General features: G+C 32.1%; 1 protein-coding gene across 2 annotated transcripts in view; it reads left to right on the top strand.

Moving 5' to 3' along the window:
* The window catches only part of NBEA (neurobeachin), a 743,995-nt gene that overhangs the window by 111,101 nt on the left and 608,484 nt on the right, over window positions 1-24,410 (top strand). For both annotated transcript variants that reach the window (XM_023208811.1, XM_023208812.1), the window contains exons 7-10: window positions 5,595-5,714; window positions 8,273-8,419; window positions 17,578-17,775; window positions 18,399-18,532. In XM_023208811.1, coding sequence (XP_023064579.1) covers window positions 5,595-5,714; window positions 8,273-8,419; window positions 17,578-17,775; window positions 18,399-18,532 — 599 coding nt within the window. The remainder of the gene's footprint in view (window positions 1-5,594; window positions 5,715-8,272; window positions 8,420-17,577; window positions 17,776-18,398; window positions 18,533-24,410) is intronic.

Genomic DNA, 24,410 nt, shown 5'->3' with positions numbered 1-24,410 from the left:
ATTCACCTAATCCTAGTAGTTCTGAGTCTTGTTTCCTAAGATTGAAGGTTTTGTTAATTTCTGATGCTTTAATAATGCTGGCTTCAAGGAGAACAATGTTGCTGTGCTATTAGTTTTGGCTCACGAAATGTGTCTTTACTTAATATCCTAAATAATAGCAGAGCCAAGGCCAAAACACATTTTAAAAACTGCTCTAAAGAGAAAATGCAAAGAACTGTGCAACTGTATGATTAGAATTACAAGAGATAATTGATTCATAATCAGATGGCATTTTCTAGAGAGATTTTCCTGCCTGTCTACCAGACTCCGTCTTTGTGTCAGAATAACAAACCATCTGAAAGTCCAGATGAAAGAAAACAAGGACAGAGTGCATAGGAGTTCCTGTCACACATGTTTAAGGCTTTGTCCCCTTCCAGGTTCAGGGTTCTTTCTTGGGTATATGACAGTGAGATTGTCAACGTTTTTTAGGGCACACCGACTCCTCCTAACAGAAATATCGCCTTACTCTTTGTGATTAATGGTACAATCATAACAGATATGATGAACCCAGATGTGGTGAGGGGGAGGTCTTTATTTCTTTTTCATATCTTTTTTGTTTGTTTTCTTGTTGCTTATGATCTGATGTGTGTCTTGCCATATACAGAAAAATTATTTTGGGTGGTATTTTCAAAAATTTGTTGTTTAGATTTTACATGATTCTAGTGAAAAATATTTGCTTTATATTTAATGTCAGTTACTGTCATTTCTATTAAAGAATATCAATTTAACAATAATTCATTAATATATACTTAGAAAATCGTTTAAAAAGCAATGATTCTGAATAAATATATTTGTTCATTATAATGTTGTATTCTTTCTTTTTTAATACAAATAGATTATTTTAATACCAATCACATTGCCTTTGCTCTGGAAATTCTGTTTTATTAGAATTAAGGTGAGACCAAGATAGTTTGCTAAAAGTGCCAAATTATTTTGAATTTCAGTGGAATTGATTAGAAGTACAGTTGTTGGTATCATAATTTTTCATGTTAGGATTGTGTGTTTTTAACAAATATTCTAGGTAACTTTTATCATCAGACAATTTTAGGAAACAGTGGTTTAAAGAATACACATGCAGACAATTAGAGTGAAGTTATAACCAAATGAAATTGTCGTTAACCAATAAAAAGCACTTTAACCCATTTGTTCCTACTTTTTCTATTTTGTGTCTTCTTCACTGTTTACTTGTGGAAAACACATTCTCCTTTGTAAAGCTCTCTATACGCGGTGATTCTTTTTTTTTTTTTTTTTTTTTTTTTTTTGAGACGGAGTCTTGCTCTGTCGCCCGGACTGGAGTGCAGTGGCCGGATCTCAGCTCACTGCAAGCTCCGCCTCCCGGGTTTACGCCATTCTCCTGCCTCAGCCTCCGGAGTAGCTGGGACTACAGGCGCCCGCCACTTCGCCCGGCTAGTTTTTTGTATTTTTAGTAGAGACGGGGTTTCACCGTGTTAGCCAGGATGGTCTCGATCTCCTGACCTCGTGATCCGCCCGTCTCGGCCTCCCAAAGTGCTGGGATTACAGGCTTGAGCCACCGCGCCCGGCTAATACGCGGTGATTCTAAGGGGTCTAGTTAGGAGCAGGTCCAGAGAATGATGTGGATTTTAAAAAGTCTTCTGTGAAGATTCTCACAAACCTTGAAAAGTCATAAATATTTGCTTTTACTGGGTTTCATTATTCAAAATAAGTTCATTCTCTTATTTATTCCTTTCTTTAATTTTTCACAGATGCCCTAGCTAAGTTGTTGTTGTCCTTCCTAATAAGGGATTTACTGGCCTTTCAAAAAGAAATCTTTACATTAAAACTTTTGCTTTCCCAGCTGCACTACTTAACCAGCTGTTAGAACTTTGTGAAAATGGATATAAACCGTTAGCATGTTACCTAATGGTAGTATGTGCTCTAGACATATTAGCTACTGTTGATACCATGCTGTACTTTTTAATCTTCAATTTATTTTCATATCTTTATATATATATCTTGTGGATTCTTAATATGGATCTTTTTTTTCCTTATTACTGGTTGTGTCCTTTTATAAATTTCTTTTTGAGTCTCAAACTAAGGGCAGACTTCACTATATATACATAATATCACTATGCACACATAGTTTCCAAGTTTATTTTTATTTTCTTTAGTCAAATTATATCAGATCAAAAGTTAGGCTTTTTTTTTTTTTTTTTTAACCATTGAAAAACTCACTTGTGTCTGTTATCTGTAGAGTACAGTTTGATGTACCAAGGAAAGAGAAAAGTTACTTTTCTTATAAATAAGTACTGTGGTCTTTACTGAGATCAACTCATTAATCAGTGCATTTGTTTATTCATTCATTTAATTTTATCATATATTATTGTTATAACCAAAAGCAAACCTTGATAAACTCTAAATCTGAATAATTTTTCTGTATTAATTATCTTAAGTTGATGGTACCCTTACCCATCTAAGTGAAAGTTGGAAGCCATCTTAGACTCCCCTTTTGTATGTTAACACTTCCTATCAGTTCTGTTAGTTAATTCCCATCCTCACTTTAAAATTATTAATGCCTTTATCTTAGTTCAGCGGCTTATGGTGTCTTACCTAAACCTTTGCGATGGTTTTTCAGTTTTGTCTTTATCCACACTTGCCTGCCTATCTCACCTCCACATTGCCGCAGTTATTTTCTTTAACTATGGAGCTGATCGTTGTAACGTTCCTCCTCAGAATTATTTGGTTATACCACATTATGCAAAAAACAAAGGCCAGGTTCCTAAAGGTCTGTTTACAATCTGGTCTTTGCCTGTTTTTGTTTTTGTTTTTGTTTTCCTGCTAAACCTACACACTGAGGAAAGTTTTGTCAAGCATTTGTGCTGTATCATATTAAGATTCTGCCTGGAATTTTTTTTAACCCCTGTCTACTGAACAATTCCTTTTCATCCTTAAAGCTTAGTCTTATGGTTCATTTTATTCTTTCAGTGAATACTTCTATGATAGTCTTTCTTCTCTATTTGTCTTTCCTTCCCAGTTACTTATAATAATTGCTTGTATTACTCCCACATCTGTATTTTAGATACTCGATATTGTTCTCATAACCATTTCTCTAGTGAAACTTCCTTCAGTGTGTATATGTTGTCTGTCTTTATATACCCATGATCCAAGTTTGGGACAAGATACTTGGCATAAAGTAGGCTCTCAGTACATTTTTTGAATGAATAAATGATTCTGAAAGGTAAATAATAATCAATTTTAGCATAAATGAACCTCATCATGAGGACATAGTAGATAAAAATAAAATAGCAGTTTAGTTAATGGTATGTCATTTATGGGTGCCAAATACATGGGAAACTTTTCTTCATAGTTTTCATACATTATCTATTTATAATATTCACAAGGAATCCATAAAGTAGGCATTGTTATTTCCCTTTTTCAGAGATGAAAATAGGTTCAGAGAGGCTAAGTAATTTGCCAAAAACCATAGAGCTAGTAACTTGGGAATCCAATTCATGTCTTTATGAAGTAAAATTCTTCCTGCCCAGTACATTGAGTTATCTGGAGTAGTAAGAACATTGAGTTATCTGGAGTAGTAAGAACTCAGTAAGTATTGTTTGAATGAGTACTTTTTTTTATAGCAAGTACACCAATAAGTGTAAGATTACATCTAGTATTTATCTTAAAAATGTCTTTGGGCAGGAAATCTTTGCCTATATGTAGGCATTTATTTGTGTCCCTTCTCTTTAAAAATGCAAAGTTTTTACACATTTTACTCCACAATATAAAGTTTGTATCTTCTATGTTATTTAGGTAGCATTCTGGTTGAATATTTTCAAATTCAGTGAAGGTAATATATGCACTCTTTAATTCTTATGCTTGTAAAATTCTGTAAGATTTTTCTTAAATTTATTTGACACTCTTTTTTATGGTTTCTTCTTGATAATTTTGTATTATTTAGAAACAATTGTTAAATGACTACATTAAAGATTTTCTGATTTTAATCAGGGCTAACATATATGTTGGTTTTGAATCAAGTGAAAGACTTAGTTTGCAATAAATTAATAATTACCTGGAATGAAAAAAACTTAAAAAAGGATGTACGTTTTAGACAGTTAAATGTTTTGACCTGACCTTGCTTTTATAGAAGGACACTGTTGTTTTGTATTACTGACTTTTTTGAGTTCTCTAACACACTATTTTTTTTCCTTTTTCTTTTCTCTTCTTTTTTTCTTTCTTTTTTTTTTTTTGGAGACAACATCTTGTCCTGTCACCCAGGCTGGAGTGCAGTGGTGCAATCTTGGCTCACTGCAATCTCTGCCTCCCAGGTTCAAGTGATTCTTGTGCCTCAACCTCCCGAGTAGCTGGGATTACAGGCACATGCTACCACGCCTGGCTAATTTTTGTATTTTTAGTAGAGACAGCATTTCACCATGTTGGCCAGGCTGGTCTCGAACTTCTGACGTCAGCTGATCTGCCCACCTTGGCCTCCCAAAGTGCTGGGATTACAGGCATGAGCCACTGTGCCTAGTCTATTTTTATTTTCTAAATTGAAATGAACAAAATTGAATTTTGCTCAAAGTATTTTAGATACCTTGAAATAACTAATATTTTAGTGATAAATGATTATTATAACTTTTTATTTCTCAAAATATATATGAAATAATTGAATAGTGCATTTAAATAATCTGTAGAAGAAAGTTTGTATTTTATATTTTGGAGGGAGGGAGAAACCAGTTAATTTTCCCCCCTTCAGAAAGCATACTTGTTCAAATGTTTACAAATCATTTGTATTTTTCTATACTTTAGAAAAAAATATTTCTATATGCTCAATTTTAGGCTATTAACTCTCAAACGACTAAAGGTTGTTTCAGAAATCAAAACCATCCATATTAAAATAGATACTTAAAATGCTTTTTGATACCAGTAACTGTAAAATGGGCACTTAATATGAACTCATTCATTTATTCTTAATAAATATTCCCACATTAAGTTATTAAATATATAATTATCACTGGATTTACTAAGTCTAAATTGTGAAATTGAAGCTACCTAAATCTTATTATAGATGCTAAAATGTTGTTTCTTTGACAGATCTTTCCTGACCACGCAATCCAAAGTAGAATCCTAGTTTATTCTTTTTCAGTTTATACTGTTCTTTTTCTCCTTACTGTAATCACCATGATTTATAATTCTACAGTTGTTTAATTGTGTCATATATATTTCTTTCACTAGCTCATAAATTCTAGGAGAACTGGTCAGCCTTGGGTATCTGCAGTGCCTGGCACAATGTAAATTTTAAATGAATGAACACAAATAAATTGTATTTCCACAATTTCGCATCTTGGTATAGTGGAAGGAATATTGCTCTGGAGGTCAAGGGATTTTAGTTCTTGTCTTCTCCAAGAATATTCTTTATGTGCTACTTCTACCATCTGTGAAATGAGAGATTGGAGGGGGAGCTTGAGGAAGTGGTGTTAGATGATCATTAATAGTCCTGTCAGCATATTCTTATAGGGTTTTATGAATGTTATAATTGCATTTCACACCATAATAACCAAACATTACATATTGATATATTTGCTTTTTTTTTATTTAAGTGGTACATGATCAGCATTGTCCACATTTACAATCGATGGAGGAACAGTGAAATTCGGTGTTATGTTAATGGACAGCTGGTATCTTATGGTGATATGGCTTGGCATGTTAACACAAATGATGTAAGTCTTTATTTTTCTGTGTTTTAATTTGAGAGTATGATCTATCATTACAATATGAATTGAATTATAAAATAGTTTGCTAGCAACTTAAAGCTTTGAAAATTTATTCTTTTTATTAAATGTATCTTTCATTGTTAAATTTAGTATAAGAAAATTGCTAAAAGACATGATTAGTGATAAAAAACGGAAACATTTGGCCAAAGTTTTAAGTTTTTTAGATCAAAAACCTTGAATCTTATGTTCTGTTTTTTCTAGCTTCAAGCACTAAAAAATGTGGTTTACCCCCTATTTAGATATGGTAAGAAGACCCTAAACAGAAGTATAACATATGGTCACTATTATTCATTACATAGTGATAAATGCTATGGAGAAAATAAATTGGGCATACAGAAAGTGTAGGTATAGGGAAGGGAGAAGCCAGATGTTGCAGAGATGATTTTAGCAGAAAGAGTTGAGCAAGCAAAGTGTGTGGGGAACTTATTCTATTCAGTGGGAACAGTGAGTGCAAAGGCTTTGAGGCAGAATAGGAAAGTTCAAGGAAAAGGCAATTTGTTTGGAGCAGAGGGAGGAGGAGGCAGAATAATATTAAGAGATGAGGTTAGGCAGAAATCATTTTGGCCTTCAAAAGCAAACAAGACCTGGGCTTTCGCATCTTACTCAGCTTAAAAATCCTTGGAAAGTTTTCAGCAGAGAAGTGATGTGTGCTTCTATTTTAAAACCATCAGTCTGCCTGCAGTACTGAGAATATTTTGAAGGGAAATTACTGAAGGAGGAAGATCACTTAAATCGCTTATTGCAATAAAACAAAGAGACTGTATTAGTTTCTACCAGTATGTTAGCAGTGGAAGAAGTGACACAGTAGGATTCTAGGTAGAGGATAACTAGAATTAAAACCTCAAGGGTCCTTATGGTTTCTCTACTTTGGACTTTCTATTGTCTACATTCTGGCCTGTCAGAGCCAAAGTGAAAGGTTTGTTTTACTGTTGAAAGTACCTCCAAGCTCAGTAATATACAACCCTTCAAGCATACCTGGTTTTATAAGAACTTACCTCTTAAACACAATTCATTTCTCAGTTTTGTTTGCATCTCTCTAGGCTTTCATCTCCCGAAGGGCAGGGATTTGCTCATCCTGTTTTGTATTCTTTTAGCTAGCATGTGCATATGTGCATATGGTCCATAGTTTGTCCCGTAGATCGGGACTTGGCCGACTACACCCTATGAGCCAAATCAGACCTTCCCCCTGTTTCTGGTCTTGTATAAGCTGGGGGTTAAGAATCTTGGCTTTTAATTTTTTAACTATTTTTTTTTTAAGAGACACCAAATCAAAGCAGAATGGAACAGAAACCAGGTGTGGCAGGCAAAATTTAAAATATTTTCTGTCTGTCCCTTTATAGAAAAAGTTACTTTTCTCTGCCGTAGAAACTCATGGTTGAGCCACAACCAATAAATATTTAATAGAATGTTGTTTTCAGAATTAGAATACACAGTTGAAATTCTCCTTTTTATCTTCTCTCCAGAGTCTTTTTACTATAGAGTGGAAGAAACCCCAGTGGTCTTCTTGACTCATTAAATGATAAGACAGTATCTTGGAAAGAAAAAAGCTTACTTTTTTGGTTATTTGTAATAGTGCCCTAAGAAGTGGAGAATTCTAGATAATAACACATATATACATACTTTAGGCAGTTAAAATTCCTATACTTCTAATTAAAGATTGGGTATTTAATGACGACAATTTTTTTTTGCCTTTGTACCCCATTCACAGTTTTTTACTTTATTGAAGTACCAAAAGTACTTCTTACATATATAATTCTTGCTTATTCGTTCTAAGGTGTGAAATAGCCTGTGGGGTTAGGGGAAGGAAACTGAGCCATGACTGCTTTCCCTGGTATGGGTGGGTGGGGTGTAAGAAGTAGAGGCTGGAAAGATCTTGTTAAGCTTTTGGCTTCTTCAGTGCGGAATTCCTCATGTGGAGAGCACTGTATCATTGGCTTTAAGAAGCAGATCTTAGTCTTATTGTTTATTTGATTCTGTGTAATTCCTACTCATATATGAGAAGGGATTGATTTTCTTTGTGTCTTTTACTTAATATGGAGGAATAGAGGAATAGATTCGTAATTTCAAAAATAAAGTAGAATAAAAAAATTATACCCTATGTGTTCATGATTAAATGTTGGAATAGTCATTCCCTTGATTCAGATCAATCTCTCTCTATATGGATCATTGTACATCATTACAGTTGTATATTAGTTTAACTTTTGTAAATAAATAATTATAAGCTCTTTTGCCTTTAACTATAATATTTGAAAAGTGGTAAGTCTGAAGATTGAGTAGGTGGCTACTGTTTGTTTGCTTAAACATAAGTGTGCATGTAACTGATCATTTTTCCCAAAAAACTTGACTGGCATTTATTATTTAAATAAAGTCTTAGTTGATGCTTTCTGCTATTATTATTGTTATATTTTAAAATATTCTTGATAATGGAGGCTGATTTAAGGATTTAAACCTTTTTGTCATTAAAAATAATGCATTTGATTTTTTTTTATGACTTTTAAAAATAGAGCTATGACAAGTGCTTTCTTGGATCATCAGAAACTGCTGATGCAAATAGGGTATTCTGTGGTCAACTTGGTGCCGTGTATGTGTTCAGTGAAGCACTCAACCCAGCACAGATATTTGCAATTCATCAGTTAGGACCTGGATATAAGGTAGTAATAACTGTAATTTTATAAATTCTATGGAGAGTTTTAGATGTAAAATGTGGTATAATATAATTTTTAGTGAAAATCTTTCTCTAATACGGTTTAAGAGTTATTTCTATTTTTTTGGAATGTAGTCAGTTTTTATTATATGTTTCTTTTTAGTTCAAAGATGCTTTTTTCTCAACTGTTTTCTCTTTATAAACATTTTTATTCTTCAGAATATTTTCTAATACTGATGGCATGCCTTTTGTTAATAATTCTGAAATAATCTTATAAAACTATTTTGCTTAATGTAGTATTTAAAATACAAAAATTTGAAATATACGTATTACATAGTGAACATAATAAAGAACTTGTTAATATTACTGGTAACTTGGAAAGAAGAGTTAAAGATTTAGAAGGAAAGTAAGATAATATGCTTCATGGACCTGAAATTATTCAATTTTAGCTTATATTTTTGCTTTAATTGCACTAAGTGAGGAAGTAGGTACAGTAGTGAGTATACTAATTTAGTAAAACTATTTAATATAATTTATCATACTCTTTTTGTTTTTTAAACTTTCAAAACAAAGACTCTCGGTAAGATAAAGCATGCACATATATGAATTAGTTTTAAACATGCAGTATACCTGGCTAGGGGAGTGTATAAGGGTTCTATTTAAATCACATTAGGAATTGTGAAGTCTCAAACTACTTGGATCTGAAAGAGAATTACACATTATAGTCAAAGTGTTTGTAATTCTGAAGGAGTGCTTGTCTTGTATGGAAGTGTGGTTTTTTATTGAACTCAATTTAAATAATTAATGTGAACATTGTGTTATGGAAAGGAGTAGTAAATATTAAAAATATTCCCTCTTTGGCCTTTGTAGTTTTGCATTGGTATTTCTCTTTTTATGTCATCTATATATAGATAGAGAGAGCGTGAGACAGAGAGAGAGAGGAAAGTTTGAATTTACCCATATTAAAATATCTTTTTGTTCTCAATGACTTTAATAACCATAATAATATTGAAGAAGAATAATGCTATTATTTTTATGTCAAGATAACAATACTTGCTATCATATATTCTGCATATCATTTTTGTTTTTGTCTTACTAGCTCTAGAAATGCATTTGTGCTTGTACAGCTACTTTTTCTTTCATGGGTCATTTTGTTGGGTTTGCATCTTGGTTCTGCCATTGTTGAACTTGCATAGGAATATTTTTGTAATTCACATTTTTTATTAATATGCGGCCTGCTTTTCTTTCCTACTTCTTCGAGTTGTTTCATAAAATACTTGCAGTGTCTTTTTAAGCTCTAATAGAATGATATTGAATAGAGTGACAAGCAAACAAATGAAATATAAAAAGGTAGAATATCAAGAAAATACAAATCCAATACGATTGCTAATGCAAAATTTCAGAATTGATGGGAGCTGCCTTGCAACATCAAGGAAAAGGGCTGAATATAAGCAATTTTGTAATTCTTCTATTGACAAAGAAGCAAACTTTGTCCTGAACAGCTTTGCAAATTTTGTAATTTGTAGTATTCTTTTCACAAGTCTTTCTTGTCATTCTTTTTGACAACAGTGATAATGAGCAGTAACCCTGTCATCATGTGTGCACAGCTCATGTGACATAGTGTATCCTTGGTATCCTAACACACAGTAGAGTACCTAAAGTCAGAACTTTTAAGAGAGAAACCTGTAAATTAGGGCATTACATCAGAAAGTGTGTTATTAAGTTTTGAATGTTCTCAGCTCACCGTACCCCTTGTTGTTAGTGGGGGTTGATGATAAATCCACGGATACATGTATTTTCTCAATTTGTAAATATTATAAGTACAATTGCTACCATGACAGGCATCAGAAAAAATTTTTTATGTTAAAAAACTTTTTTTTTGTAGAAATTCAGAACATTTAGGGAAGGAAGAATGTGTATGAACAGATTGTGTTTTGATAGAAGAAAAGTTGAGTAGTTCGCACATTATAGTCACAATTATCTTGGTAAAGTCACTTCCTGTGAGTGAAGGGGTAGAGGGCTACAGTGGAATCTTTAAGGTGTAGGGAATATAATAACTAGTGGACATTTGGATAAATCCCAAATGGAGTTTAAATTACTTAGTGTTGTATAATAACATAGTATTTATATGTTTTGTCTTGAGTTATATGGAACTTTCTTCCATTGTAATGGTCAGACAATATTTATGATTCTGAGTTTAGTGTAGATAACATGTCAATATATGGGCTTCAAAATTAATAAAATAAGTTAATTTTACCTTCAAATAATGTCATCAAACTATATATTCAGTGGAGCCTGGTACAAATGATTTTGACTTGTTGGTCACTGGAGTGCTAGGTGATTTTTGTTCTGTTGAACATTTGGTTTTGAGCATTATAGCTTATCAGTAAAAATTCTGCACTTGGTTATTTTCTGGAAACAGTAAATAAGTTAGGGTATCACTTATTAACTAAATATACCATTCAGTTTGGAAAGTAAAATACAGAAATTCAGAAAATATTTAAAATACAGAAACTCTTACTGTAGATTTGTCTAGTATGGTAAAATTTACTACCAGGTAAGTTTACTGTGGATCTCTATTTGGAGTTATTTAATGTCTTCGAGATTATAAAATCTTGTGTATCAGATAGCCCTTTGACATAAGCTTGCAAATCAGATTTAAACAAAGGTTTTATATTTTATAATTATTACGAGATATTTTCTCAGTGTTACGTTAACCCTGTGTGTCAAGCAGTTAGTCTTCATTGCCAGATATTTGAAAATTTAGCTTTGCGTTCTCTCCTTCATTTATGAATATCGTAACATAATGGTATTTATAATTTGCTATATCATAATAGAGTTCTAACTGATAAGAGAAAAAGTGTAACACAACCTCCAAAATTAAAATTCACTTCAGAGGATTTCCAATACATGTATGGAGAGGTGAGCTCCTAACAAACTGATATTCTCACAAATAACCATTTGCAAACTCTGCACATAATGTTGATAACATCTATTTGAGGGTTATGGAGATTGAATAAAAGCAGGCAGGCTTTGGAGGGTAGTCAATATATGGAACAGTCAGTCTACATGGCTTGATATCCCCATTTTTTGCTTTTATAGGAAACTTTCTGGCCAGAAAATTTCTCTACAATATTGTACAGAGTAATAGTCACACAATTTAGCATATAATCCAAAAGTACTTATTCTAAAAATAGGAAAATGTGACTTATTCTCAAGGGAAGAGAAAATCATCATATACCAACTCCAAGATAACCCACATGTTGGAAATACCGCATGAAGTCTATTATAACTAGTGAGGTAGAGAAAAGTTTACTTATAATGAATTAAAAGATAGGAAGTATCAGCCATGAAATAAAACAAAATCAGATGGCAGTTCTAGAACTGAAAAATATATCAAAATTAAAAATAAACTGTATGGGCTTATTAGCAGAGTTAATATGATAGAGAAGTAAATGAACTTGAGTATAGATTGATATAAACTTGGAAGAGAGTTATGAAAGATTGGGGTAAGAAAGTAGAACCCTAGAGATGTATGGGGCAATTTTGAAAGGTCTAATAGGCACAGTATTAGTGAAAGAGCTTGAATAAATGATGATCAAAAACTTCTCAGATTTGGTAAAAGGCTTATATTTATAGATTGCAGAAACTCTGAAAATTCCAACCAAAATAATAGTGTTGATCTTTTCAAAGAACTGGCTTTTGGTTTCATTTTGTTTTCACAGTTTTCTTATTCTCTATTTCATTAAGTTCTTCTATAATTATTTTTATTTTTTCCTTTCTGCTTGTTTTGTGTTTAGTTTGCTTTTTTGCTTCCAGGGACATAAGGTGGGAGGTTTAGTTGTTGATTTGAAGTCCTTTTTTTAAATACAAACATTTACAGGTATAAATTTCTAAGTGCCTTAACTGCTTATATTTTGGTATTTGTGTCTTTATTCATCTTAAAATATTCCTTAATTTCCCTTTTGATTATTTCTTCTTTGACACATTGGTTATTTAGGAATGTGTTTATTTCCACATATTTGTAAATTCCTCAGATTCCTTTATATTATTGATTTCTAACATTCCAGTTTGGACAGATAATATACTTTGTATTATGTCTGTCTTCATAAATTTATTCAGGTTTGTTTTATGACCTGAGTTTGGTCTATCAGGAGACTGTTTGGTGTGTACACTTTTATTTTGGAAACAGGGCCTCTCCTTCTGTCACCAAAGCTGGAGTGCAGTGATACAGTCCTAGCACACTAGATTCTTAGACTCCTAGGCTCAATCTATGCTCCTGCCTCAGCCCCTTGAGTAGCTGGGACTATAGGCGCAAGTCACTGTGTCTGACTAATTTTTCAGTTTTTTTATAGAGACAGTGTCTTGCTATGTTGCTCAGGCTAGTTTTGAACTCCTGGCCTCAAGTGATCCTTCTACCTCAGCCTCCCAAAGTGTTGGGATTACAGGCATGAGCCACTGAGCCTGGCTATGTGTACTTCGGAAGAATGTGTATTATGGTGTTTTGGGATGGTATGTTCTAGAGATGTCTGTTAGTTCTGTTTGGTTTTTATTCGAATCTTCAATTTCCTTCTTGATCTTATGAATGGAAAGTTGAGTATAGAGGGGAGGGATAGCATTAGGAGATATACCTAATGTAAATGATGAGTTAATGGGTGTAGCACACCAATGTGGCACATGTATACATATGTAACAAACCTGCACGTTGTGCACATGTACCCTAGAACTTTGTGTGTGTGTATATATATGTCTCTCTGTGTGTGTGTGTGTGTGTGTGTGTGTGTGTGTGTGTGTGTGTATGTATATATATATGGCAGACTGGACTTGCGGAATAGATTTTTTGGTCCCTGACCCCACTCAGCTCAAATCTTTTCAAATATCCTGCTTATCTGTTGACCTTTTCCTCAAATCTTACCAAAAAAGAAGAAAGAAAAAGAAAGAAAAGAAGGAAGGAAGAAAGGAAGGGAGGAAGGGAAGCAGGAAGGGAGGGAGGGAAGAAGGGGGAGAAGGAGGAAGGGTGGGAAGGAGGAAGAGCCTGGAAAGACTTGAAATCTTAATCAACCATTAGAGGCAGTAGAAATATTATACCCAGATGTTTCTCCCCAAAAGAACATAGGACTTTTATTGGTGGTGACATAACAACTCTACTTAGTGAAATCTGATTGAGTCCCTTAATGGTGAAATGACACACTGGGTAGAGCCAGTTATGCTGTTTCACTTCAAGCCGTCCTCTCCACTTTCCAGACTATTCCTAGGGGAGATGATTGTTAGCCTGTTTTTTTCCAATGGTTTGTCTAAAAATAAGCAAAATTTAACTTTTCCTGAGAGTTACATGGACTTCTGGAAGTACCTTTCCCACTGCTTATAAGTGGGCTCTCCTCCCTTTAACGCCCACCCATTTTTTTCACATGAACTCTTATTTTATTTTAAATCTTAAACCTTTTCATTTATAGCTTTCAATCCTCATTTTGAACCTAATAGGAAATCTCTGTTGGGCTTCAGCACTTTCTGTATTTAACACCATGTGTTTCTTTCTAGGATTTAGATGTTATGCATGGAAAACTATGTAGCGAATGGTTTTATAAGTTCTAAAGCTAACGGAAGTTACTCTTGTATTTTCCTATATCAGGAAATAAAGATGGAGGAAGCTATGACCTACCAAAAAAAATCAAGTGTCCAACTATTATTGTTTGCTTGTGTATTTCTCCCTTCATTTCTTCAGATGTTTCTTCATGTTATTTTGACACTCTGTTGTTGGGTGCACATATGTTTACGATTGCTATATCCTCCTGATGATTGGCCCTTTTATCATTATTCAATGTCTTTTTAATACCTAATAATATATCTTGTTTTAAAGTCTATTTTGTCTGATATTAGCACAACCATTCCAGCTTTCTTGTGGTTTCTTGATATTTTTTCTCATTTTATTTACTTTAAATATGTTTTTACCTTTGAATATTCTAAAAACACTATGTTATTGAATCTTATTTTATTATCCAGTCTGACAATCTCTGCCTTTTGATTTGATTGGTTATTTCATTCATCTTTAATGTGATTATTGATACTTAGGTTTCCATCTGTCATTTTACTTTTTGTTAGCTATGTGTCTTGTGTTTTTATTTCTTTATTTATTCTTTACTGCTTTCTTTGGATTATGTGCTTATTTTCTTATATAGCATTTTCAATTTTTGAATAATTTTTTCACTTAAAAAAACATTTCCTTAGTGATTGCACTAGAGCTTGCCATATACATCTTAGCTTACTGGAATCAGCCTCAGATTTATATTAATTTTATCCTAGTGAATTATATAAATGTTACTTCTATATAGCTCTATTTGTTTTCTCTGTTTTTTGTGATATTATTGTTATATATGTAAGATCTGTGTATGTTACAAACCTAACATGACATAATTATTACTTCAAATAATTGTGTCTTTTAAAGAAGCTGAGAGAAGAAAGGAGATACAGTATATGTTTGTAGATTTTGTTATATTGATCTTCTGATTTATCATTTATGAATCTCTTGTTTTGTTTCTGTGGATTCAGTTACCACTTGGAGTCATTTCCTTAGCTCAGTACAACTTTGCTTCCACTCACCTTCTTTGTTACACTGAAGTGGTGCATATTGAAAAGCATGCATCATACTTTCCTCATTTGAGTGTAATTAGTACAAAATATATTCATACCTTCTTTTCTTCTTTTAAAATAATTATAACAGTTTTATGGAAGTGTAATTTACATGTCATATGAGTCATTAATGTTAAGTGTACAAGTCAATTGTTTTTTATAAACTTACAAAGTTGTGTAGACATCACTACAATTTAATTTTAGAACATTTCTATCAACCCAGAAGGATCCTACCTGCCTGTTTGCAATCACTCCTCATTCTTATCCTTGTTCTGTTCATACAGTTTTATATAACAGTTCTTCCTATGAAAATCCTTCTGAAAGAAATAATACAATAAATATTGATAATTATATAAAGGCTTATACTTTTATGTAAAATTTTTTCTTTTTAACTTTTTTTTTAAGAGTCAGGGTCTCACTCTGTCACTTAGGGTGGAGTGTAGTGGCATGATCATGGCTCATTGTGGTCTCAAAATTCTGGGCTCAGTGATCTTTCCACCTCAGCCTCCTGAAGAGCTGGGACTACAGGCATGCGACACCACACTCGGCTAATTTTTAATTTTTTTGGTAGAGATGGGATATCTTTGTTGCCCAGGCTGATCTCAAACTCCTGGCCTCAAATGATCCTCCCACCTTGGCCTCTCAAAGTACTAAGATTACAAGTGTAAGCCATTGCGCATGTCTGCCTTTATATATAAATTTAAAGATGTAGAAATAACCTAATACTACAAATAAGGGAAGATAAGAAAATTATGTTTATGTAATGGATTCTATGTTTATATTACATTACACACTTTTTTTAACCTAAAAGTGTTAGATTTGATTAATTATTATATAAACTTGTTTTCCTCCTACAAACCAAAATAGGGTATGGTATGTATCATGGGCTCAGAAAAACTAAGACCAATGGTTTTCCAAATAAAAATAGATTTTAGTAGATATCTTACATTTCCACAAAATGATTTTAAATCTTTCAAGAGAATATATTAACACTTGTTAATTCCGGTGTAGCAGTATGAACAAAATGAAAGCAAGAGTTTTGTTCTGGACAATGGGATGTACAAATGTTTCAGCAGTGGTAAAATGCAGACACAGAAAGCTGATTTCAGTGTTTAACAACATACCTTATGTGTTTTAAATCAGTCACTCTTTTTTTAATGTAGATATGCTGAGTTCTTAAGTATTCTAGTGATAACACTACCCTCCTCATTCAAAAAAAAAGTATTATCAGTAAAATACTTCAGACTACAGCATATACAAATTTTTAATTATTCATGTTGCTCTTGTCTTGGCACATGCCTAATAGTTAATGGTTTGCACCCAGTTTTGTATTAGATGGTCTCTACACACTAGTCCAGAAGTAAAAACTGACATGTTTGGTCTGCAAAGTGTTAAAATGTTTGAATTAAATTTTAAAATATAGTGATTTTAGATAAAAATTCAGATTTCATGTTTCTCTTGAAAAATATGGAAGAACTAGCAACATTGAACAATTGACTTAGGGGCCACTTTTAGAAAGGACAAACATTCTCCAGTTTGAGGAAGTTCCCATCTGACCCAATTCACTTATGTGTATCTGTGTGCCTCCCATAAGAACTTGAGTTTGGGACATTTGATTTAACCTTATTTTAACATTAGAGTAAGAAAATTGGAGCCACATCAGCTAAATGATTTCCTCAGCATGAAAAAGATAATTAGTGGCACAGTCAGGATTTTAAGATGATTTCATTATCGATACATTGAATATGGACTATAAATCAGAAGACTTAGAATTACGTGCTGGTCCCTTCTACATCTTAATTTCTGTAACATTCAGTTTTCATAATTGTAAGTTGAAATTAATAGTAATACTGATATGTGATTATTGCAAAGGTTAAATATTATTTATCATTATTAGATTCATATCTGTAGAGCAATTTTAACCACGTATAACAATACCTTTTTTGTTACAGATGGCATGTTTAGCTCTTATCTTTCATAGAAAGTAATAACATGTTTTAATGAACTTCTCTTCTGAGTTTAGTATGTATATTGTGATATTATTATTGAGTGTCATTGGTATTTCATAGGTTGATTTGCTTTTTAGTAAGGATAGGAATATTTTTGCATATTAACTTTTTGTAGCCTCAAATGATGGTCATTTTTCTCTATAAGTTATTCATGTGCCAGACACTGTTTATTTACATAAATACTTTTTAAAGTGTTAACAAGAAAAATTAAACTTACGCTATGATGTAGTCAAGTAAAATCCTATTTATATATAATATCAGGTTTGATATTTTTTTCTAATGAAATGGTTTTGCCAGTAATGGAAAACTTTAAATTAGAAAGTGAAGATCTGAGCATCTTTATTGCTATAATAAAACTTAGCTCTCACTGAATTAAAGTGACAATAATAAAGTAAGAAACACCGGTGAATAGTCTCTGACATGTGAAAGGTACACAAATAGTTTATTATTGTAAATGTTTCTCTGCTTTAAAACTTTTGAGTTTAATTGTTGCTTTTAAAGAGTGTTTACCTTAGTTTTATTTTTTCAGAGTACCTTCAAGTTTAAATCTGAGAGTGATATTCATTTGGCAGAACATCATAAACAGGTTTTATATGATGGAAAACTTGCAAGTAGCATTGCCTTTACATATAATGCTAAGGCCACTGATGCTCAACTCTGCCTGGAATCATCACCAAAAGAGAATGCATCAATTTTTGTGCATTCCCCACATGCTCTAATGCTTCAGGTGTGTGAATTGTGGCTTTGTTTTCATGTTCTTGTTAGAATTTGACAGTATCTTTATTTTATATATCAAACATTGCTCATCTATAAATCTATGATTTTTTGTTTCTTTTTTGGCTTTTGCAGATCTTTTAAATGAAAAACTTTAAAGAATGTCTCTCTTTTCTGTAGCAATATACTCTACCCTGGCCTTGTCTCCTTAGTAGGAAATCTGTCATATCTATTATCTTATATGTTATATAGCCTTTGAAATTAAATCAATTAACTGAATAAGTTAATTGTTAGATATAAAAACATACTTTGCTTTAAGAATGTATTACTAACATTCTCGAACAGTAAAATTGCTTGTCTTTAAATCCATCAATAGTATTTCTGATTTTAAAATAATGTTTGATTTTAACTTCATATTTTTAGTGTAAAAATGTCTCAACCTAAGATTTGAAATTTAAAAGTGATTAGCAAAGGTGTTCACTTTTTTGTCTTATATGTGTATAACAATTATAATTGAAGGCTTAAAAGTGTCCAACTATGTTATTTAATTCCCTTATAAAAGGTACTTGGAACAAGGAAATAGTGATGAAAATTGTTCTATAGAAATTTAATAAACATTTTTGTTTTTGGACATAGGATGTGAAAGCGATAGTAACACATTCAATTCATAGTGCAATTCATTCAATTGGAGGGATTCAAGTGCTTTTTCCACTTTTTGCCCAATTGGATAATCGGCAGCTCAACGACAGTCAAGTGGAAACAACTGTCTGGTAAGTTTTCTTTGCATGTACAATTGCTGATATTTTATACAAACTTAGACTATGCATGATATACTCGGTGCTGTGTAAATGTATTACAGTATTTGGGTTCTGCCCTTAAAGTGCTAATAAATATTTTTTGAAACTAATGGAGATAGATATTTATACAATAAGTAAAGAAAACCCTGACATTTAGGTTGTTATATCATAAAGGAATGCCTTTCTTGATAATAAATAGCAAATTCTTACCAAAGATAGCATAGTGATTATAATATGTAGTTGAGGGAAAAATATTAATCCTGACCTTATCATTTGCATATACTCATGGATTGAATTGACCATGAAATCCTGTCAGGTTGAAGAAAATTACTAGGGTAAAGTTATTCAGAAGAATAATATTTATTAGCAATTACATAATTTATATCTTAAAAAGTGATACTATTTTGTAATGCTTTTGTCATGGCATAAGTCTATCATAATATTAATTGACGTCATCCCTTATTTATATATAGTTTATTTTTGAGGACTCAAATCTAACCAGTGGCAAATCCATGTTTATGTAAAAATTAAATCTCTTCTAATGAGTGTGATTTCATGTACATTTTTATAGTTTCTCTTTTATTAAAAAAAATTATGTGCCAGACTCTAATTTAATGTTATAGCTTAGAATTACACATACAAGAATTTAAAAATGAATTGTAGTAGCTATTTTGACTATACACATTGCCATGCTTGGGGATTTTAATGGACAAGTTATGTAGATAAGCATTAATTTTATTCCAAAAGTAACACTATAGTGCTTCATTAGTATATATACGTATAGATGAGCTCCTTCATGGGTTATCTAATTTTGAATTGATGGCGAATCTAGAAGGTGTGGGAAAAATTTAAGGTATAATGAAATGCTTTTTCTCATAATTATTATCTAAATTACCTATTAATGAAATTCCATTTTAGTATTTCTAATAATGTTATTTCTGTTTTGGAAACAACTTTATGTAAAGTATAAATCTAAATATAGATTTGAGATTTGTACATTTATAACAAATGGGTCTTGCCTTCTTTTATATCAATATAGTGTAAAGGTTGGAGTTTTGAAAGTAAAAAGCTTTGAAGTGAAAAAGAATCCTGAGGTTATGTCCTACTGTGATACTGTTTTGCTTGTGAGATCTTAAATAATCTAATTGGAAGGCAGCTCAGCTTAGTGGAAAAATCAAACTTTAAATTTCAGTCCTTTATTTAAATTCAAAATGTTTTGCTATTTATCATCTCAGTGAACTAGGACACATTATGATCAGTAATTTAAAATCCAGTCAGTACTGTGAAAAGAAGTGGGAGATGAAGTAGCCACTAGAAAAATCCATGTATATTTAAATATTTCTTATGAAATAGTATGAAATACATATATTATAAAATCTTACTGCTAAAACCATATGTAATAGGTTATCTGGTTCATTCATCCAAGATGCATGTTTATTTTTACTGTCTTTCTTCAAAACTCATTTAATTTTTATATACATCTTGGTATTGAAATTGTGTTTATTTCATCATGGAGATAAAAGAGAGTGTGAGGAGTCAGCATACCTATTTTCATTTTGATTTTAGTTCTTATATATCATTCATCCTAATATTTCCCTATATCAACTAATTTCAACCTTTTCAGTGATGTCTATTATGTCTTTAGTTCGTTTGTTTATTTATTTATTTATTTATTTGAGATGTAGTCTTACTCTGTTGCCCAGGCTGGACTGCAGTAGTGTGATCTCTTGGCTCACTGCAACCTCCGCTTCCCAGATTCAAGCAATTCTCTTGCCTCAGCCTTCCAAGTAGCTGGGATTACAGGCGCCTGCCACCATGCCCAGCTAATTTTTGTATTTTTAGTAGACAGTGTTTCACCATGTTGGCCAGGCTGGTCTTGAACTCCTGACCTCAAGTGAGTCACCTGTCTTGGCCTCCCAAAATGCTGGAATTACAGGCGTGAGCCACTGTGCCCGGCCCTGTTTATAGTTTGCCAATAGAAAACATAACAAGAAAGATACCACTCTCCTCTTTAAATATAATACGTACTCAATTCCAGGCCACCCTGTGATTTAGTTTTGTGCTATTTTGAATTCTAATCTATTACTTTTTCATTAATTATTTCAGTATCCTAAATATCTGAGATTTGCTCTTTGGTACGGACAGTTGTATGGATCAGTAATGCAGTCTTTTGTTATTTAATGTTTTATAGGGAACCATTATAGAAAACTATTTGCATCGGTGAAATAGTCTTTGATTTTGCAAGCTGTTAAGTGGGATTTCTCCCTCTATTTGAAAAATACAGATTCATGACTATGCAGGGGTTATAGAATTTTATGTTTTATGGCTATATCATCAGTTCATATAGATGATTGTGACCTTGAAAAGGGATTTATCATCTTATTGTTAGTCCATAATAAATTGTTCTAGATTAAGGATAATCAATTTGAAGTTTTTAACTCTTCCAGAAAAAATTTAATATACTCCTTTTTGGAAGTCTGATTGCATAGTAAAGAGATGACTGAAAGTTGCAATACTGTCTAATTTTTAATTGCTTTTTTGAGAAATGGAGCTAAGCTCAAATATAAGTTACTTCTCTGCCCTCTGTGTTTCAAGCCAAAGCATTTTATCTTCCACATACTTTTCTCTGCTAAGTAGGACCTTTTAATGAAAATTTTCAGTGTTTCTTAGGCCTTACCTCTGTTGGCACTACTACACTGTTTTTATCAACTTTAATGAGTTTTTACTTCATATGGGGGATTTAGAATTTTTAAAAATTATTGGCCGGGAGTGGTGGCTTAAGCCTGTAATCCCAACACTTTGGGAGGCTGAGACCGGTAGATTGCTGGAGTCCAGAATTTTAAGACCAGCCTGGACAACATGACAAAACCCCATCTCTACAAAAAAATAGAAAATATTAGCTGGGCATGGTGGCATGTGCCTGTAGCTCCAGCTACTGGGGAGGCTGAGGTAGGAGGATCGCTTGAGCCCAGGAGGTGGAGGTTGCCATCAGCTGTGATCGCACCACTGCTCTCCAGCCTGGGTAACAGAGCGAGACTCTGTATCAAAAAGCCACCCCAAATTATTGAAGCAATAGTTTCATTTTCTAGAGTCTTCAAAGATGAATTTATTTTTGCTGGATAATTTTTATGACTTTTTAAATTATGAAGGCCACTTATTATAGTTATTATATATATGGACATTCAAGTCAGACAAACTTGGGTTCAAGTCTTGAATTTAGTATTTATTACTAGTGTAATTTTGTGTATGTGATTAATTTTTTGAGCATAACTCACACTCTGAAGTAACATAGCTTTTGTATTTTGTGTCTAGAATGACTCAAGAAATTAAACAGAAACTTTATTTTCCCTTAAATTCGATGATTATGTAGACTGAGTACATACTATTCTTATTGAGTACGTATTATTGAGTACATACATCTTATTGAGTACATATTATTGAGTACATACATCTTATTGAGTACATATTCTTACGTTGAACTATTTTTTTAAGAACATGGGTAATTATATAGGTGATACAAAATAAAACCTTCCTCATCGTGTGACCTAAGACAGCTTTGCTTTGAAAAAAATTTATGTTTTCTGGAACAAGGTATGAATTGAGTTTTGTATATCAAACAATTAAAAATACACCAAGAGATAGTTTCATTAGAGACCAATGTGATATATTGCATAAGTGTTCTTTTGGTGGAAGACAAATTTAGACTCAAATCCCTGTCCTGTTTTATAGTGTCTCATGTTAGGTGATGGGATATTCATGGGTGTGTAGTAGTGGTACGTGGCATTTATTGAATACTTACTATGTGCTAGTCTCTTTTTTTAAGAAAAAGTTTTATTGTGTATGTTTAAGGTATACAGCATGATGTTATGGGATACAGACAGATAGCAAAAAGGTTACTATAGTGAAGCAAATTAACATCTGTCATCTCACATAGTTACCTATTTTTGGGGAGGAGGGAAGCAGCTAAAACCTACTTATTATGAATCACATACAAAGTATAATTCTGTTACCTGCAGTCCTCATGTTGTACATTAGATGTACTTGTTCATCCTACATATCTGGTACTTTATTTCCTCTAACCTATATCTCCCCACTTCCAAGCCCTGCTGCCCTTTTCCCTGATGGCCACTGTTTTGTTTTTTATCTCTGTATATTTGAATTCTGTCAGTCATGTATTTTAATCTAATTATTTGCTGATGAAGAAGAGAAAAATTGAATAATTTGTTCAAGATCACAGAGGCATAAGTGGCAGAACCATGGTCCTAGTCCTGAAAGCCTGACTCTAGAGCCCTTACTCTAAACCACTGTGGACAACTCTGAGAATCACTTTTGCCAGATGTGGAATGATTTTAAAAAGTGCCAACTTTATCTGATTGTAGTATGAATTAAATAAGACATGCAAAGTATCTGTCATAGCATCTGGTACATAGTTGGCACTTAATGAGTTCTCTTTTTACTTTTTTCCATGAGTACTAGTCTGTTGGTTAGATACAGCTTTTTAATTATTAAAACTTATTTTTAATGTTATTATAAACTATGATAATTTTTATAAAGAAATTTCAAGTGATAAATTATCTTAAGTATATGAATATTTTTCTGGGAAAAGCATTTTTTAAAATTACAGTAAATACAGTTTGTTTGCTAAAATGATGGAATGTAAGACATAAAAGTGTTTAGAGAATCCTATAAAGCATTTATGTCAATAGTCCTATCATATGAACAGTCCTCTTGTAATGTGAATATTTATGACTCATTAGTTTGTTCAGTGAACTTAAATCACAATATATTTCGTAATATTATCTTGCTAATTAATCAGTTATTCCAGTAATTACATTGAATTTTATAGCCACTTTAATAATTAAGCAACCTCTTAATAATTAAATCTTTCATTCTAATATTCTGATTAGTACTATTGTAATATGTAAAGCAACAGAATTATCTGGAAAATTTAAATATTTCAGTGTCTAACTGCCTTAGCCAGATTTCCTCATACACTTAGAAGTGACATGAAAATCCTTTATCTGACCGTGTTTCCTGTTTTTTAATTCAGAAAAAATGTCTGTTATATAGTGTTAAAATTTAATTACATATTCTTAATCCAACTTAGTCTGACTTAAAGATAATACGTAATTGCTTTTAATAGGGAAAAGAATTAAAATAAGTACCTGTTTATAATAATTGTTTCTCTTATGGAAGTGGTTGTTCTTCTATATAGAATATAATTATTTAGTTTCCAAAAGCATTTAAAATATTTTTATTAGTCTATAGTTTATACAGTTATATTTAGTTTAGATTTTTCAGAAAGAATGTACCACTGACATGTCTTAAGATTCATATTTCTTTGTTTGACTTTAAAAATTGCTAAATTGGTACTGAAAACATTTTTGAAGTGATAAATAGACATAAAAAATGCATTTGATGTACTTACAGTACTACTATTAGAGGAGAAAAATGAAGTAATTTGGTTAGTGAGATTTAAGAAGAGTAAAATGAAATATGTATTGAATTCACTATGCAAATTAATTTGTAAGTAGTAAAAAGTAAAATAAATATTCTGTCTGAAACATTAGGAAACATTACATTTAATTTTCAAATAGATTTTTCTTCTTTTTAAATTTAGCAAAAGCCACTTTTAATACTACTTTGTGTTGTTTAGTTTTCAACACTTAATTTTTGTCTGTAAATTTTTATTTGTCTTATTACAAGGTTTCTGCTTTATCTTTGACCCTTCACCCACTCTCTCTTGCTGTGGAAAAAGGGCACCTTTTTGGCATAAGGTTAACTACAAATTATTATTTGCAGTTGGTGACCATGGACACATCTTCAGTAAATTTGTTGCCTTAATTTTCTT

Source organism: Piliocolobus tephrosceles, chromosome X (assembly GCF_002776525.5).
Source record: "Piliocolobus tephrosceles isolate RC106 chromosome X, ASM277652v3, whole genome shotgun sequence".
In the NCBI taxonomy this organism is placed as follows: Eukaryota; Metazoa; Chordata; class Mammalia; order Primates; family Cercopithecidae; genus Piliocolobus; species Piliocolobus tephrosceles.
Note: the sequence above shows the minus strand (reverse complement) of the source record. Positions and strands in the feature narration are given on the sequence as shown.